The sequence below is a fragment of the Macrobrachium nipponense genome, chromosome 44, assembly GCF_015104395.2.
Source record: "Macrobrachium nipponense isolate FS-2020 chromosome 44, ASM1510439v2, whole genome shotgun sequence".
Lineage (NCBI taxonomy): Eukaryota > Metazoa > Arthropoda > Malacostraca > Decapoda > Palaemonidae > Macrobrachium > Macrobrachium nipponense.
This window is the reverse complement of record NC_087221.1, coordinates 44,442,611-44,461,796: the sequence shown is the minus strand read 5'-3', so window position 1 is coordinate 44,461,796 and position 19,186 is coordinate 44,442,611. Positions and strand designations below refer to the sequence as shown.

The 19,186-nt window shown below is 35.7% G+C and overlaps 1 protein-coding gene across 1 annotated transcript; it reads left to right on the top strand.

Annotated features, from left to right (window-relative positions):
- The first annotated feature begins 13,352 nt into the window (after positions 1-13,352).
- On the top strand, positions 13,353-16,445 carry LOC135204265 (nuclear pore complex protein Nup153-like). The gene is made up of 2 exons (XM_064234390.1): positions 13,353-13,383; positions 14,055-16,445. Exons 1-2 carry the CDS (start codon positions 13,372-13,374, stop codon positions 16,266-16,268), a joined length of 2,226 nt encoding a protein of 741 aa, XP_064090460.1. The 5' UTR covers positions 13,353-13,371; the 3' UTR covers positions 16,269-16,445.
- The last annotated feature ends 2,741 nt before the right edge of the window (positions 16,446-19,186 follow it).

Genomic DNA, 19,186 nt, shown 5'->3' with positions numbered 1-19,186 from the left:
AAAAAAAAAAAAAGAGTGCGCGTTTATCCTTTTAATTTTCTCTGACTGAAAGGTATTTCAGCATTCCTACAAATACCAATTTCAACAGATCTGTCCTTTCTGTGCCAAATTGACCAGGATTCTCAGGATTTAAAATTTTCAGTATATCTTAATTTTGCCTCTCAGTATTCATGTTCATCTTAGTTTATCTTTCCAGTACGTCCATTGATAAGATTTAACATGGCTGAAATACAGATTAATGCACCCAACGTCAAGATAACATCTACTTAGTCATAAAATACTCACCTTTTTATGTATTTCAGCCTGTAAAAATATCTGCTTGAGAGGAAATTCATTAATGCTCCGAGGATGAAAAAACTAGAATATCACTTAATTTGAATATGTTGACCCCTTTCTCCATTAATTTTCGTTTATATTATATACCTTAGCAACTCCATCAAAGAATAATGATTACATTCTTAATCTTGAACACCTTCACCTCTCTCCACTTCATTTTCCTTTCTAAGGAATGTTCGAATCAGTTCATGTATGTATCCATTTTATACTATTTCCTTTTTTTGGGGTTTGACGATAATAACAAACCTCGTAATAGGATTCCACGCGATGGCTGACGGGAGCAGAAATGGCATGCAGTTTCCCAGTGGCGAACTCTATTAATCTCTCCGGACTAAAGTGAAACCCAGTTACTGATATCAGGTTTCCAGAGGGTCATAATGTTGAAATGAACCTAAATAGGCGGTAGAAATTAGGTAGGGAAGGTGACATGAGTCAACTGGTCCTCCGGGTTTCGAGTGTTAATATGGGAGCTATAAAAAGCAAAAAAATATATCTACCTCGGAGTAGTCAATGGCCAGAAGTACCCGGAAGGCATCGAAAGGCCCCAAGTGAGGCAAAGTAATGAGATAAAGTGGAAAATAGTAATACTTAGGCAATTCTTAGGCATCATTGTGACTAATTGCTAATTTCTTTTCAAGTTTGTCGATTTTCATTAAACATGGAAGTATATACTGTAAATTTATCGAAGAAATATGTAATTAAGAATATTGAAAACACTGTTTTTAAAGCCAAAGAAGTTATTAGGCTTAAATCGCGCAAATCTGGCTATCAGACACTCAATTTCTTATATTCCACGAGTCAAGTGTCATCACATGAGATTTTCTTAAAAAATGTGAATTTCCTACTCAGAGAGAGGTGACTCCAGGAAGTACTAATCTAACGCGACTGGAATGTGGTTTCCAGCCCCATTCGGCTGTTCCAGAAAATTTACGAACCACCAAGTGCTTAACCATCTAACAAGAAACCATGAATTTTTCGAAAAATTGACCCTAGTCGGTCACCGAGAACAGATGACTAAAACTAGTATTGATGATTACATTTAGGCCTTAGCATGAGAAAGCTTGTTATTTACTTTTATATTTCCCCTTTTTTTATTTCTAATCTCATTTACGATTAGAAATAAATTATGAATATTGAAAGGTTGCAATCAGTACACTAGAAATCAATTTATAGATTTGTTCGAAAATCTGCCTGACAAATTATCATATATTATCGTCACTGACATCTAACCTACATAGCGTTTCTTAATGCTCCTGCAAAATATTAAATCCTGTTCGTCAAATTGGAAATTCCACGAATAATATCAGCAGAAAGGAAAATGGAAAAATAGCCTGATAGAAAATGCAAAGTCACCAGGAAATTACTATGCGCTACGCAAGGCGATTTAACCTGAAAGGGATGTCACTTTCGAACGCTGCCGATTTGAAAAGGGATGTTTTTTTTCGGTCCCGAGGGCCTTTCTAGGTCTTTCTGGGTCTTTCTAGGTCTTGCTCCCGTTACGGATCGCCTTGCATTATCTGGCGTAATGCGTCACTGATACTAAGTTTTTTTTTTCTTTTTCTCCAGAGGCTTTTCAGAGTTGTGCGGTCGAAAGTCTTCGGGAGATTGATAATAAATACTCTTTGAATAGGATTTGATATGGCTTTGCTCTTTTTTCAAAATCTCTCTCTCTCTCTCTCTCCTCTCTCTCTCTCTCTCTCTCTCTCTATATATATATATATATATATATAGTATGTATATATATATATATATATATATATATATATATATATAATATATATAAGTTTCCTACACTAACTTTCCCTAAGTTTACCTTTATTTTCTTCTCTTTCCCTTTCCCTGTCTCTCTCTCTCTCCGCTCTCTCTCTCTCTCGTCTCTCTCTTCATCTCTCCCATCTCGTCCCTTCTCCTCATCGTCTCCTCTCTCTCTATGATATTAATATATATATATATATCTATATATATAAAGATATATATAATATATATATAGATATAAAACATAACTTTGTTAAGTTTATTTATTAACTTTTCCTTTTCCCTTCCCTTTGTCGTATTCTCCTCTTCTCTCGCTCTTGATCGCTCACTCTCTCACTCTTCACTCCTCTCTATCTCTCTCTCCTCCCTCTCCCTAATATAATATATAATATTATAATATATATATATATATATATATATATCTATAACAACGACTTTGCTAAATTTATCTTTTTCTCTTTTTCTTCCCTTTGTAGTATTCTCCTCTCTCTCTCTCTCTCTCTCTCTCTCATTGGTCTCTCAAGTTTCTTAACGAGGGGTGTGGTTATAATTACCCGGAAACACATAACTATAAGAAAGTAACAACCTGGTAGATATCTTTGTTATGAAAAGACTGCAAATAATATAATGAACTATTTTTTTTGGTCATTTCTTTCTGTTATTTCGTTTTCGATTCATGCGGAGAATTCGATGCGCTGATCGGCCAACAAAAGGTAAACTTTGATTTAGTTTTAACTTTCTTGGAGGTCGTAATCTGGCCATACGTACATATATACAAAAACGTTTTTACTAATAATTTCAAGATAGCAGAATACATGCACAAATATATATACATATATATAGTATATATATATATATATATATATATATATATATATATATATATATATATATATACATATACATATACATATATACATACATACATACATACATACATACATATATATATATATATATATATATGTATATATATATGGTATATATCATATATATATATATATATATATATATATATATATATATATATAGATATAATATATATGTATTGACATTATTGATAAATTCATGTGACTGAGGAATAAATTCTTGATCCCTTTAATTCACAGTTACACCTGAAAATGAAATGGAAAAATAGGATGAAAGAAAGTTAACCAGCAAAAGTTGAACGACGCAAGAAGGCGAAGGTATTCATTTATTTTTGATGCTGCTCCAACCAGTCATCGGTGAAAAAGAAAATTTTTGGTTTCAGTTGGAAATGATTTCCTTCCTTAGGATTTCCTGGTCTGTCCGTTTGCCTGTCTTTATTAAATTCGATGTGGGAATGAATTAAACTGTAATGCTTATTTTTGCTAGTTTTGTATGATAAATTCAATGTGGGTACTGTTTTAGCTGGAAATGTATCTTATCAAATTCTTATTATATCATTAGATAGCAGTGTCCCGAAAGGTTAGGAATAAACAGGATCTGTTTACAGCTATGAATAGAAATGTTTTATGATATACGAAACAGGAACTGTTGATTAATGTTTTGTTGAGAGAAGGACTGATGGCTATGAATATTTTAATTGTTCTTATTTAAACTGTCATGAGCACTAAAAGATTGGTATCTCACGGATCATTGAAATCTCCACATTAGATCATAGTTACACCAACCTTTAGTCATTCCGCTTGTCAAAAACGGTTATAGAATATCATTCTGTATAATAACCAAATCATGAATTAACTAAAAGAGAGTAAAGCAGAGAAAGAAGTCTCCAACGTCTCGCAAAATTTACGACTGGCCGCGCTAAAAGATAGGTATCTTATAGATCATTGAAATCTCCACATTAGATCATATTTACACCAACCTTTAGTCCTTCCGATTGTCAAAAACGGTTATAGAATATCATTCTGTATAATAACCAAGTCATGAATTAAATAAAAGAAAGTAAAGCAGAGAAAGAAGACTGAGATATCTTGCAAAATTTACAACCACTGGCCGTGTGGACAAGAAACTCCAAATTCACAGGATCCAGCGAATTCGAAAGATTGACCGTGCAAGAAGATTCCAAACGTCGGTCTTAGTTTACATAACCGTCACGTTTTCTCTTGGATGAATCCCAAAAGGGAGCGTTTCCCCACTTGTCTCGAGGTAAATACTGCTGATCAGTCCAAGTAACGGTTACTGCATCGGACAAACTGCGAAAAATCGTTAACGGGAGAATGCTGGTATGCAAAAATTATGTGTGTGTGTTCATGCGAGTTTAGAAAATGAAGTTCTGCTCAGCTTGAACTAAGCCGGGATTTAATTGACGCAAGTATAAAGGATGTCTGAAATGAAAGTTACTTTAAGACATATGTAAAACATAAATTTTTATAGACACAGGGTTTTTTTAAGAATTGAATTTCAGTGCTTAAGGCGTCAGGAATTATTCTCAAAATCTAAATCTAAAACAGCAGACGCGTTTGATCTTAGATATGTCCACGAATAGAGTCAATCAAGATGAATGACACGGCATATTATGCATTATTCAATTCTTAAAGAACCTTTCACTTGAAAATAAAGAGAAATATTATGTGCAGCTGATTCTGAGCGAAATAAAAAAACTTAATAACAATGCAGATTAAATAGGTTTCTTGTTCTGCAGAAGCTACCATTATGCAGCCCCCTTCTTAAGTTGACTGCCCATCGCGATAAGGGATATAAACCTCTTTCAGTGTAAAAGGACCAAATCCCCTTTCACCTGATAAGGTATTGAAACCTCTTTCACCTTGAGCGATAAGTATCCAATCCCCTATATTGGTGCGTAACGAGTTCTATGGAAAAGCTCCGGGGATACTATGTTCCATTTTCCAATTAGGGACGTTACATACAATTTCTACGCAAAGAGAGAGAGAGAGAGAGAGAGAGAGAGAGAGAGAGAGAGAGAGAGAGAGAGAGAGAGAGAGAGAGAGAATTTCTCAAGGCATAACCATATTGAAGGAAATTTTCATATCGTAGGAAGTCCGCTTGCCTAAATTCAGTACACGTTGTCCAAAACGACCTACCTTGTTGCAATTTTAAGGCGATTAAATGAGACTAACCAAAACGACCAAATTTAATTCAGGCCTTTGACCTGCTTATGCCAACAGGGTCATCAGCCTAACTAAAGCCAAGTTGGCCATAACGGCCTGGATTAACTCAGGGCTGCGGTCTATTGTCTTTTGAAAAAACGAATATGTGAAAACTGATCTGTATACATTGTTGGATATTGTTTCTATCTCGCAAAGAACCGAATGAAGGAATGATTATGACATTTCTCTGGAGTTTCATAAGTGAATGAACACTTCCAATTGCTTTTCGAACATCATTTCAAATGAATTTTGTTCCATTATTCCTTTTGTTCTTACGGTATTTGGCATTTCAGCCAATGCCAATGACCTCTCTCCATACTGCATTTCCAAAACGTATATTCAAAAGACTTCTGAAAATTTCACTTAACACTTAATACTTTCCAATTGAGCTTCTTTAACTTAAAAATGCAACTCACTTTAACTCCTCTTTGTCACGAGAGTAGTTTCCTCCCCCCGCCCAACCCCTCCCGGCCCCGCGCCTTTTTTTGATCTGGAAAAGGGGAAAACGAAATCACCATAAAATGGAAATTTTATTGATTTCGAAGACGTGTTCATTGGGGAATCCCAAAACAGCACATATTTTCACTCTTTTAATTCAATAATTACGAAGTTATCATTTTTAATAAGTTGTGACCGCCACTTAACACTATTTAAGTCTAGAGTATGGCTCTGGTCTCCAGTATCAGCAACATTTTATAATTACCTGTTTTTGAGAACAGCGACCTCGACTAGGGATTAATCTGAGAGGATACGTCGTCGTCTGACTCTCCCCAAGCTGGACGATGGTGGGTTTTAACGTAGTATTCCCACCAGATTATCAATATATCGATAATATGCATTATATATCTATAGATATACACACATAAATATACGTCAATTTACTCAAGTTTTTCCGTTGCTTTTTCACTTCTCCTTTATACAACCTGGTAATGGATTTTCCTCTTAAGAAATAACATCAATATAATAAGAAAAGAAGAGTAAATGTTTCTGGAACTATTGAGGCATTCAGAGAATGACTGACCCTCGTTTTCGTGACGCCATTGACCCACGGAATAACTTCTGCATGAGCCTAGCATTCATGTGTGTGGATAATTCAGTGAAAGGTAAATAAAAAAGTAAACGTTGCATCAGGTTATTGCAAAATGCATTGTGAAGTATCTTACTCAAGGGCCTGTATAGTTATAAATATTCTGACCTGATATTGACAATCGTACAGAAAAAATTTTATAAACCTCCTTTTAGGATGCAAAGCCATATCGGGTATGTCATGCAAATATCAGCTTTCAGATGCCCGGTTTTCATAACTAGGTATTCATAACCGATATTTTAGCCATGCTGGTTGAAAATGCCTTTAGGCACACGCATGGATACCCGTTTCGAGACGAAGAAATACTCGTAATAAATATTGACAGCAAGGAATGTTCATTCGGTCATTCAGGCATGAACTTTTCTGTTAGGCAAGAAATCACTTGAACGAGGCTGAAATTTAACTGCGGATGTGAGCAGGGAAAGAGGAAAATAATTCAAGTAGAATAGTATTGATTTCAGCCATTTTCCCTCCCGTGTGTTACAGCGTTATTGCAAAATATCATTTATCACTGTAATGTTTATCATAATGCGTCAGGATTTTATTATTTCAGTAATTTTTTGTGCTGTGCGTTCACAGATCAGGCCGAGTGCTGTCATGTCTTTTGTCATGAAATCCTAAAGACGTGTTTATAAAACAAACTTTTCTAAAAAAAAAATAAGAGCACATTATATTAAAAGGTAGATATATTGTATTCCCAAGTCAGTACAGGATTCAATGAGCAAAAACTCAGCAGTTATTTCATAACCGTAAACTATAAAAATTCCTGAAAAAAATAAAGCTCTTTAGTGCAGGGGACACGATTTCATTGCAAACACACTACACACAAAGAGAAGTGTCTATACGCGAGCAAACTCTGACACATACACGCGCTCGCACATCAAACAATACGAAGACGCCTAAAAATTCGCGAGAAATGTATATGATATTTGATAACCGAGACTTCGGGTAAAAGTAAACTGAAGCATTCCTAAAGCAGGTCGATTTTTTTTTAAGGCGCTCGACTTTTCCTTTCATGAGACAATACGAGAGGCTTCAGCGCTCCTGCTGCCCAAAGAAAGGGTTTCCCCAACGGCAGGGATGCCATCTCCCCCACAGGGTTAAGACGCTGATTATGTTGGAAGTCGTTGGAGCTAAATGGATGAAACATTACTCTCAGCTGGTATTCGGCAGCGTTGAATGAATGGAACCTCTAAATTGGTCTTCGGTCTTGAAAGGATGAAATATCACCCTAAATTATTATTCGGGGCCGTTGACAGGATGAAATATTACTGTACATTGGTATTCTTCGTTGATTGGATGAAACATTACTAAACTGGTATTCGGTGGTGTTAGGAGGTGGAAACATTACCGTATTTTGGCACTGGGTGGTGCTGAAGGGATGAATAGTACTCTAAACTGGTATTCTGTGGCGCTGAAAGGATGGAATATCACTACATTGGTATTCGGCTATCTTGAAAGGATGAAACTTTGCTCGTAATAGGGAATCGATATATATGAGGGGATGAAAAATGACTGAATTTGCATTTGGTGGCGTTGAAAGGAAGCTTTGTTGTCAGTTATAATTGTGTGGATTGAGAAATCACTCTTAAGAGTGCGTTAGTATCGTGCGAAATAGGGACTGAAGAGCGATGAAATGGTAAGTATTGCTTTAAATGTGGATTACAAGAAATAGGAACGAGTTGTGTTGCCTAGTTAAGTACTGCATTGTGTCAAAATGATTAAAACAGCTCTGAAGAAGGATTCAATGAAGCTGAAATGTTAAATACTGCCTTAAATAACAATTCAGTGGGTTGAAATGACAAGCATTGCTCTTAATAATCAGTAAAGCCTCAGTGGTGTTAAATGTACAATGATATTGTTAATGCAGTTTCAGTTACGCTGAGGATGTTATTCGATAGATAAACGTTGCATTAGCAGGATTTCCTTACGTTAAGCGGATGAACTGGTCCTGCAAGACGGTCAACTGGCTATCGAATGTCAGACAGCCCAGAGGATCCTCCTTCTTCTTGTTTACAGCCATAAAAACGAGTTGCTCATTTTGCTGAGCAATTAGTATGGAACCCGATATGATGGATGTTTTGGTCACGCTTCATAAACATCTTTCATCGCCAGATCAGTGTCAGTGTAACCGCAAGGGTGTGAAATTTCAGGGTATACACTGTTGCTCACAACGGAGAGAAGCATTACTAAAAGGTGTTTGCAGGTTCCCTTCGGTCCCTAGTTGCTTCTGCTTTTTAAAAGCCCTGCGCTTTGCCTCGTTCCCGCTTCATCTCTCTGACTATTACTTCTTAATGCAACTGTTTAGTTTTGTATCAGTTATACCAGTAGAGTCTTGCACTTTATTTCCTTTATTTGCTGGATCTCTCTATATAGATTAAATGTTCTCACGGGACAACATAATCGCTAACACATTACCTACGCTTACAGATTTCAACCCAAATGACATTGACTTTGGTAGGAACAAGGTTGGGTTACCGGCTATAATTTGTGGGGCGGGGGTTAGTGGAGGTGGGATGTGGGAGAGGGGAGTTAATGGTCACGGGGCTTGTAACTTTATCCTAAAAAAGTCGCCATTTAGAAAACTAAATGTACCTTTTTAATGTTGCGCGTGTATAATTAATTAGGTGAAGTATGAAAAAGGCAATGAAGAGGGAATAAAGAATTCAGAAAAAACCATAATAGATACATTGCTGACAATGAATAAATAACAGCAAACGAGAATTCACAATTTAAGTAAGCCTCATCATGTCCTGCTTTTCATCATACTTGTTGAAGAAGATAGATTTTCTTTTCGAAATTCATTATAGGAAAAGGTTGGCAACCTGCTATTCATGTTGCGTAATATTATCAGAGTTGATGTTAATTAGTTAAACAAGCGGACGAATATAATATTTAGATATATTAAGAGACACTTCAAAGCATTTTTGACTTGAGAGGAATATTATCATTCTGAATAGAATGTGTAGAGTTTCTTGCTTCACTGGTGCGACTCATACAAAAAGTTGATATCCTTTCGAACACGAGTCTATTTTGGGTTTCCCCTAAGGCTGCGTCCTCATCACAAACAGGTTGAATGTAAATTGACAACATGTATTCAACTTGTATTCAGCTTGTATGCAGCACTGGTTAGAAACCAGTACTTCATGTGACTTGTTTTGAAATTGTTAGTGATCCGTATGTGACTTGTTTTCAAATTGTTTGTGGTATGTGTGTTGACTTGTTTTCAAACAGATTGTGTTATGTATGTTGACTTTTTCAAACTGATTGTGTTATGCATGTGACTTGTTTTCAAACTGTTTGTGATGTGTATAGGACTTGTTTTCAAACTGTTTGTGATATGCATATGACTTGTTTTCAAACTGTTTGTGTTATGTATGTGACTTGTTTTCAAACTGTTTGTGATGAGTGTGTTGACTTGTTTTCAAATTGTTTGTCATATGTTTGTTGATGTGTTGCTTGTTTTAAAACTGTTTGTTATATGTATGTGACAAGTAGCCGACGTGTGTTCATGATATGCATTACTGTACTCTGGAAGCGCTGTGATCCTGGTTGGCTTAGAACTCACCAGTTAAGTTCCTGATTGGTCTCTAATTTGGAAATCTGGAAATCTTTGCAGTCCAGTATTAAGGAGAATGCAGATTTATTTTGCAACTGGTGATAAGTCTTTAAATAATTCAAAATATGTCACTATAGCAGGAGCATACAAGTTTGGCTCTGAATCATAGGAATTATTAAAAAAAATTGAGGTTTCCTCGAGAATTTTCTTTTTGTCTTTTTTTGGGGCATATTTTGAGATAAAGATAAATTAAATCAGTTAAGAAAAAGCGAATATTTAGCAATAAATGATTTCCATTTTATGCTACGCATTCTTCAGTAATCGACATTGCATTAAGGTAGCTATTTCCTGTAAGTTTTCTTCACAAAAAAAAAAAAAAAAAAAAAAGCCGTCGGTATGCGATTAATTCCTAAGACGCCTCATGCTATCTGTACCGGAATTTACTATTACAAAATATTAAATATAAAACACTTTTGGGAATAAAATTAACTTTTGGGTATCTGAAAACTTATTGTGACCCATTACTAAAAGTATCAGGCCCCTTTATATTAGAGCGAATGTGTTCCCATGTCAATATTATATCTTAAATTCCTGTAGGTGCAGTTGTCTTCCGACCGTCTACTGGGTCTTACAAAGGGTTACATTTCTTCCATTAGACCTTCACCAGCAAAAATAGAGGAGATAAAGGAAAAAAGGAAAGAGGAATAGTGAAAAAAAACGATAAATACATGAAATCAAAGCTGTAGGATATTACGAAAATAAGATATCCATTTTATTCAATGTATAATCCAAGAGAACGAGTCTGGAATGAGAGATATCTTAATTTCAAAATCGTATAATTTCCCTGTGACTATAACTAAACCGAAATTTAATATAAACCCTTCTAAAAGTTCTTTGCCATTTCTTCCCAAACGTTGCGTTCCAAATCTGGCACCAGATACGCGCTAATGGCTTTGTGACTTTGTTCACAGGTTAAAGCATTTTGGTACATGTCTCATTTGCATATATATATATCAGGCCGAAATTGGGCTTCAGGTTCGTAATCGCTTTCTAACACCACTGCAATGCGGTCGTGACGGAGACTGTGCGAATATTTCAGAATCGTAAACGAGAACCGTATTCGAAGATACGCTGGGAATATTATGCCTGTTAAAAAAAAAAAAAAAAAAAAAAAAAAAAAAAAAAAAAAAAAAAAAAAAAAAAAAAAAAAAAACAAAAAAAAAAAAAAAAAAAAAACGTTCAAATAATAGGAAAGGTTAAAAAAGATTAGTGAAAATTAATTTCAGTACGTGTGAAAAATTATATTTAAAAAAATTTGTTACAATGAAATTGTTTACGCTAAGATTAAGGATAATGTTAAAGGGCTGCTGGTGCCTTCTATCTATTACATAAACTAAAGCAAATACTCCTATACCTATACTTACACACACTCACACACACACACACACACACACACACACACACACACACACACACATATATATATATATATATATATATATATATATATATATAAATATATATATTTACTTCTGGTTACACGTTCTAAAGTATGATATTAAATTATGTATCAATCAAGTTCTCTTACCTAAACACATTTTCCCCCCTTTGCAAAATCTCTCGTTAAATTATATATATAATATATATATATATATATATATATATATATATAGTTAATTATATATATAAATATATCTATCTATATATACATAATATATATATATTTTATATATATATATTATATATATATGTATATTTTATATACATATATAAAATATGTATATATATATATATACAAATATATATACTATTTATATATGTATATACATATATATTATAACATATATATATATATCATATGTATATATATGTATATACATATATAATACATATATACTATATATACATATATATGTATATAGATTATATATATACATATATATATATATATAATATATATATACTATCTATATATATATATATATATATATATATTTTTTATCTATAAAATATAACATATTTATATATGGTATATACATATACATATAATATATATATATATATATATATATATATAATATAATCTATATATATATATATATATACCGACGTACGCATATATTTATGTGTACGTTATACGTTACTTCAATATTTTCTTCCAGTCTGGGACAACTTTGCTTAGATCTGACTATTAATGTTATCTATTTATTATCAAGAGATAAAAAGATATAAGATACCCTCCCCGAATATATTCCACCTCACATGAAATAATAAATCTTGTAAAACAGGAAACAAAAGTAGACAGGTTAAGACCTTTTCAGTTGGGACAAGACAGCCAATGGCGAGACTATGCTTTCTGCTCTATTGTGGAAGTGGATGGGAAAATTTGAGACTGTGTCTAAGCAATGATGCTTCAGATTTAACGAGAGATTTCGCAAAGGGTGAAAAAATGTGTTTAGGTAAGAACTTGATTGATACATGATTTAGTATCATACTTTAGAACGTATAACCAGAAGTAAATTCGATGAGGACCGATAAGCTGAAAATTGAAACGCCAGGAAATATACGGATTTAAAACATGTAAACTGTTTCCAATGCTAAAAAAAAGAAGAAAACGATTGAATTAACCACCATTGACATAATGGAATAATGAAAACACTCTTTTACTTGAAATGTGTGAATATTTATGCCATAAATAACAGGAGATGAAAATAATTCAATGAACCACCATTCAGATAATTGAATCATGAAAACACTCCTTTACTTGAAATGTATGAATATTTATGCCAGTTATAAAGACTAGTGGAGCGTCTAATCGTAATGGGTGGCTTCGCGTCTTGACAAATGTAAAACAGATTCCACTCAGCTAGGTACAATGCGACTCAGACTTCTCTACCAGATAAAGAATAACATTCTTCTCTTAATGGTTTACTTCTTTCAAAGAACTACTTAAAATCGAATCTTAAGTTATCATTATTTGTTTATCTCATCTGTGTAAAGACGAAAAGTCGAACGGAAAGATGTTTAGAAATATCTTAAGGTTTGGGATTTATTAATTGGTTCCATTTCTTACACTTTGAATATTTCTAAGCTTGTGAGTTATTTTTCTCATAAAGGAAATATTACCTTTAAATCAAGACCATCTCAGTGATATAACTATTATGAGGATCAGTGTCCCTTTGAGGTTTAAATATTACAAGCGAATTGATGCGTCCGCCCACCCAACCTCACCAAAATAACTTTTGTAGAATAGATGACACAGAATCATCTACTAGTAGGTGAGATAGTTAAGAAAGGCGATTATTGTCAAAGAATAAAGAGGGTGAGGAATCAGAGAGAAAGAGAGAGGATATGAAAGAGGAGAGAGGATGGAGAAGGAGAGAGAGAGAGAGAAAGAGAGAGAGAGAGAAAGGGAGGGAAAGACGCAATCTAAGGAAGAAGGGGGCGTGGTCACCTGGGAGAAAGAGAGAGAGAGGAACAAGTATATATACCTGGAAGGTAACCGTCACTGACCATACCACTCATCTTCTCCCGCAATCATGAGGTTCCTGGTAAGTGGTCCTATCTCTCTCTCTCTCTCTCTCTCTCTCTCTCTCTCTCTCTCTCTCTCTCTCTCTCTCTCACTTGCACTTTTCCCGTCATTCTTTTGTTTTTGTTCTCAGACATCGGTCAAATGCCTAAGTATTACGCATGACAATTCACTTTCCGGTTGCTTACATCCCAACAGGATTACTACTTTCTCTCTCTCTCTCTCTCTCTCTCTCTCTCTCCTCAGACTCATTTTTCCATTTGGTACTCCTTATTACTTATAGAAAAACAACTATTATTCAGAATTCAGGACATATAATAATTCCTTTCGGAGAAAGTAATGATTTGGCTTTCTTTTACGTTTTTAATTTCCTTGATTTCTTTTTTTTTTGTATTTGAAGTTAATTGCTTTGTCTCACTCAAGAATTATTTCGGTTTTTCTTAGCGTACCGTTATCTTTATTTATTCTACACAATTTTCACGCATCATTGAGTAAGGAAGGTAATATTAAATGGCGTATACAGTCTAAGTACAACAAATCCTAGTTTTACTGTAAAAAGAAGCACTATAATTGATAAAACGTTATCCTACGTCCAGTTACCGCATTAAATTTTCGTTGCTCGTAGAGCTAAGTTCAATGCTTAAACCTTCGTGTGTTAGTTTTTAAACCAAACTAAAATATCCGACATTGCAGGTCCTTGTGTGTGCGCTCCTTGCTGCTGAAGCAGCCAAACTGGAAGGTTACGTATCCCAGCAGCCTGGTTCACCATTTGATTCAATACCACACATCCCTAGTGACGATTCTTCAGTGTTCATAGGCAGCATCCCAACAGATCCCCTTCCTGAGCAGTCAATCGCTGACGAAACACACTCTTTCGTTAGGTCTGGTCCTCTTATCTCTGGCCAAGTTGCTTCTGGTCAGGGACAGTTCTTATCTGACCAACCGCCATTCAATCCTGGATCATCTTTCTCAGCTCAGACTGTTTCTAAATCTGGACCAGTTTTCTCTGATCAATCCATTTCTGGTCCCGGGCAAGTTGCCTCTGATAAAACTGTATCACATTCTGGATCAATTTTCTTAGATCAGCCTACATCTGGTTCTGCGCCACTTTTATCTGAACAGTCTGCGTCCGGTGTTGGACCGATATTCTATGATCAGACCAATACTGGTTCAAGACAAGAGATTCACGGCCATGATATTTCCAGTTCAGTTTTCCAGCCATTTGATCCGTCATCTGCCCAGTTACTCTCAGCCACCTCACCTGGATTGTCAGTTTCTGGAAACCCTTTTGTTAACGACCAGTCCTCACTCACATTTTCCAACTCTCAGTTTTCTCAAGCCTCTAGTCAAACATACGGACCTCCAGCCCTTTCTCAGACGTTTGATTCATCTGCTCAGAGACTTCCAACTGCCTCGTCTGGACTGTCAGGATCTGGACACTCCTTTGTTAATGACCAGTCCTCACTAACATTTTCTAACACCCAAGGATCTCTTGGTCAAGGCTCTGGACTATATTCTGGAAGTGGTGATTTAGGTGACAGCTGTCTAGAAGGACAGATTCTTCACGTCGATGGTAGATGCGTAACACCCGAGGTCTCACGACACGTGTTTGTTTATGCCGCACCAAAACAAGAGAGCAAGGTTGTTGCGCCACCCAAGAACATTCCTCTGCCCAAGGTAGAACATAACATTGTCTTCATCCGCGCCCCAGACTCACCTGACGCCCAGGATCCTATCATTATTCCACCACCCCAGAAGAAGAATATCATCTACGTCCTGAATAAGGAATCTGAGATTCAAGGACCTAAGGTCATTGAAGTGCCAGCACCTAAATCTAAGAACCCAGAGGTCTACTTCGTCAACTACGAAGACGGAGAGAACCCGATTCTACCAGGTGGCATCGACTTCGAAACTGCCCTGAACTCAGCGGTGCATTCAGAGAGCCAGGTTATTGGTGGCGGTAGTGATATTGCCCTTTCTGGAGCGACTGCTGGATCTGGAGACAGAGTGATTGGAACCGGTGGAGCTGACTTCAGTGGTGCACTTGGAAGTGGTGTGATTGGAACCACTGGACCTGACTTCAGTGGTACCTTTGGAGATGGTGTGACTGGAACCACAGGACCTGCCTTCATTGGTACATTTGGTGGCGGGGTGACTGGAACAACAGGACCTGACTTCAGTGGTGCCTTTGGAGGTAGTGTGACTGGAACCAGTGGATCTGACGTCAGTGGTACATTTGGAGGTGGTGTGACTGGAACCACAGGACCTGCCTTCATTGGTACATTTGGCAGTGGGTTGACTGTAACCACAGGATCTGACTTCAGTGGTGCCTTTGGAGATGGGGTGACTGGAACTATTGGACCCGACTTCAGTGGTACATTTGGAGCTGGGGTGACTGGAAACACTGAACCTGACTTCAGTGGTACCTTTGGAGATGGTGTGACTGGAACCACAGGACCTGACCTCAGTGGTGCCTTTGGAGGAAGTGTGACTGGAACCAGTGGATCTGACGTCATTGGTGCCTTTGGAGATGGGGTGACTGGAACCTCTGGACCTGACGTCATTGGTGCCTTTGGAGATGGGGTGACTGGAACCACTGGACCTGACTTCAGTGGTGCCTTTGGAAGTGGTGTGACAGGTGCCAGTGAAGTTGACTTCAGTGGTGCAACTGGGACCACCAGCAGTGGATTCTCAGCCGTGAGTGAACCTGACTTCGGCGGAGAAACCTCGTCACTCAGCGAGGTACCTTCAACCCCAGTGCTGAACCCTGAGGAGTCTCTCCTGAGTAACGACCAGTTCTCTGGCACCTTTGGCAACGAAATCACAGGACCTTCGTTTGGAAGTTCTCCTGCTCCTCCCCCAGCCCTCATCGCGCGGGTTCCTCAACAACTCTATGCAGCTCCTTGAGTGGGTGACCTCTGACCGCGAAACGCGACAGCTGACCTTGTTATTCAGCCCCGAGTCTTTCAAGGGACAATCCCTATAGTCTTGATAATAATCGGATGCCTTAATTATTTGTTATTACATTTATGAAGTTATAAAGAAATGTTGACGTGTTTACAAAAATAAATATTTTACTTAATAGATCATTATATTACTTACCTATTTTTTTTTTATTTTCAAGAGTGTAGAGCAGTTCTGTATATTTATGCTCATGCATAAACAAACCAACACGCATGGAAAAATACGTGTTTGTGTAGTATACATACAAAGATAAAACTTCCGACACTTAGAACATGTCGCAATCTATAAGCTACTTGAAAATCATAAGTGTTGTAATTGAGAATCAGAGGTATTAAAACTGCATCCTAATATGCAGAAATAGGATGACAGACTGCATCTCACTCTCAATTTTGATGAACACAGGAGCCCTTGCAGTATCATAGATTTATTTCTGGAAATTTTCAACCATGATGAATTGAACATAAGCACTACTTGACTAATTTCTGATAAAAGCAAAGAGGGGAGGATCTAGAACATATATTGTATCGACAGTTCACGTCAGAAAGAATGAGACCAATACATAATATGGAAGAGTTGCTTCGAAGAATTTGAAATAAGAGGGTGCAGTACTTGAAATCTAGATCGTCGTTGTTTCATAATTTTGTATCCTTTCAGAGTTTTAAAACTAATTGAGGTGAATTAGAGACAGACCTAACAAAAGATAGGCCAAATAGGATATTTTAAGGAACCCTCCAAATAGCAAGTTTACTGATGTAAGGATTTTTGACTGGAGACTTGCAATGAAGGAAAACGGTTGAAGATTTAATTGAAAATGAAGTTTAAATTTATGGTTTTCTTTTTGATCTACGTACAAAGAAGGCCCTCACTGGGATTTTTAACAGCTTCAGGTATCCATAAACCACTAGATTAAGGAAATAATTTACGATCTATCGGAAATGTATTGTTGATTTGTTACAACCGAAGGTACATCAAAGGGTGTCAAATCATTACTATTTATACCGAAGGGGAAACCATTACGAATATATAAAGTCACACATTCCACCTTAGAATATATATATATATATATATATATATATATATATATATATATATATATATATATATATATATATGCTTATTAAAAAATCACAGTAGATGCACGTGACTTCATAAATAAGCGAATTCCACAGGAAAATGATAGTCAGAAATCCAAGCGCTTTCGTCTTTACTCAGACATTGTCAAGGAGTTAATGAGGTACAATTGGAGAGAAAGGTCTCAGGTACAACACAAGATCAAGAATACCAGATGGTTAATTGCCGAAAGGGTAAAATTTAAAAGAGATAATCCAGGATTATCGGATATCACACGGTCACAAACCTAAACAGATTGACCCTAAACCGAAACACAAGCAACGTTTCTTTAGTTTCCAAAACCAAAAAATGTAAAAACTGAATATATTAATTTTGTTGCTTATATTTATCTACAACTTTTTTCATTATGAAAGCATCAAGTTTAAATAAACCAAGACTTAAATTTAGAACATTTCTATTATTTGACTTGATGAAACAAGATTCAATGATATTCCTTTTAACTGTGTCATTACGTGGGATTAAGGCTCTTGCTTGACTCCGGTTAATAGGATGGTCTAAATCTCTCATATGCACGAATAATGCATTCGATATTTGCCCAGTTCTCACAGAATACTGATGCTGTTTGAGACGTTGTGAAAGAGATTTACCGGTTTGTCCGTAATAGACTATCACACTTTTTGCAAGGAATTTCATATATGCAGCCTGGAAGATCTTTAGGAGAATTTTTGATTATTCAAACTCTTTGACATTAACGATTCTGAAAACAACATTTATGTTAAAAAGCTTCAAATTCTAGGAATATCTAAAAACCTTTCATCATAGGGTAATTTTAGAATGTTATTCTTACTAAATTCAAGTTTGTCATTAGTTGAATAAAATGCTTTTCTAGCTCTTTTCCATGCCACATCTACAAAAGTCCTTGGGTATTTAAGTTTCATTGCAATATCATAAATAGTTTTAATTTCAGCATCCATAAACTGTGGGCTACAGACACAAAGCCCTTAGAAACATCCCAGAAAAAACAGAGAATTTAACATTTTGATGGTCATTGGAGTAGTAATGAACAAAAGAGGCAATGTTAGTTGATTTTCGAAAGACTGAAAATGGGAAATTTCTATCATTTCTATGGACAGTTACATAAAAAAAATTCAAATTACAATTTCTTTCTTCCCCTACGGTAAATTTTATAGAAGGGACTAAATTATTGAGATTATTAAGGAATTCCTGGAGATTTTCGTGAACTGGCCAAATACAGAAGATATCATCCACATATCTAAACCAAATAACTTTTTAGGGCAAATTCTTGGTAAGAGTTTTGTCTCAAAAAATTCCATGTAAATATTGCTAAGGACAGGAGATAAGGGATTACCCATAGCCATGCCAAACTTTTGTACAAAAAATTCCCCATTAAAACAAAATTTACTATCTTTGATACATAACCTTATGAGACTAATGAGGTTTGCCACACTTAAGGGAATGTCATGACGTTCTAATTCATCCTCCAAATATTCAAGTAAGTCATCTACAGGCACTTTTGTAAATAAAGAGACAACATCAAAACTAACCATATTAAAATCAAAATTCAAATTTAAACTATTCAATTTGTTTATGAAATAAACATTGTTTTTAACATTCGTGTTAGAAATGTTTCCTACCAAAGGAGTAAGAATTTTCACAAGCCATTTAGATAAATTATACGTAACTGAGCCCACTGAACTAATGTTTTAATGGGGAATTTTTCCAAGCCATTTAGATAAATTATACGTAACTGAGCCCACTGAACTAATGTA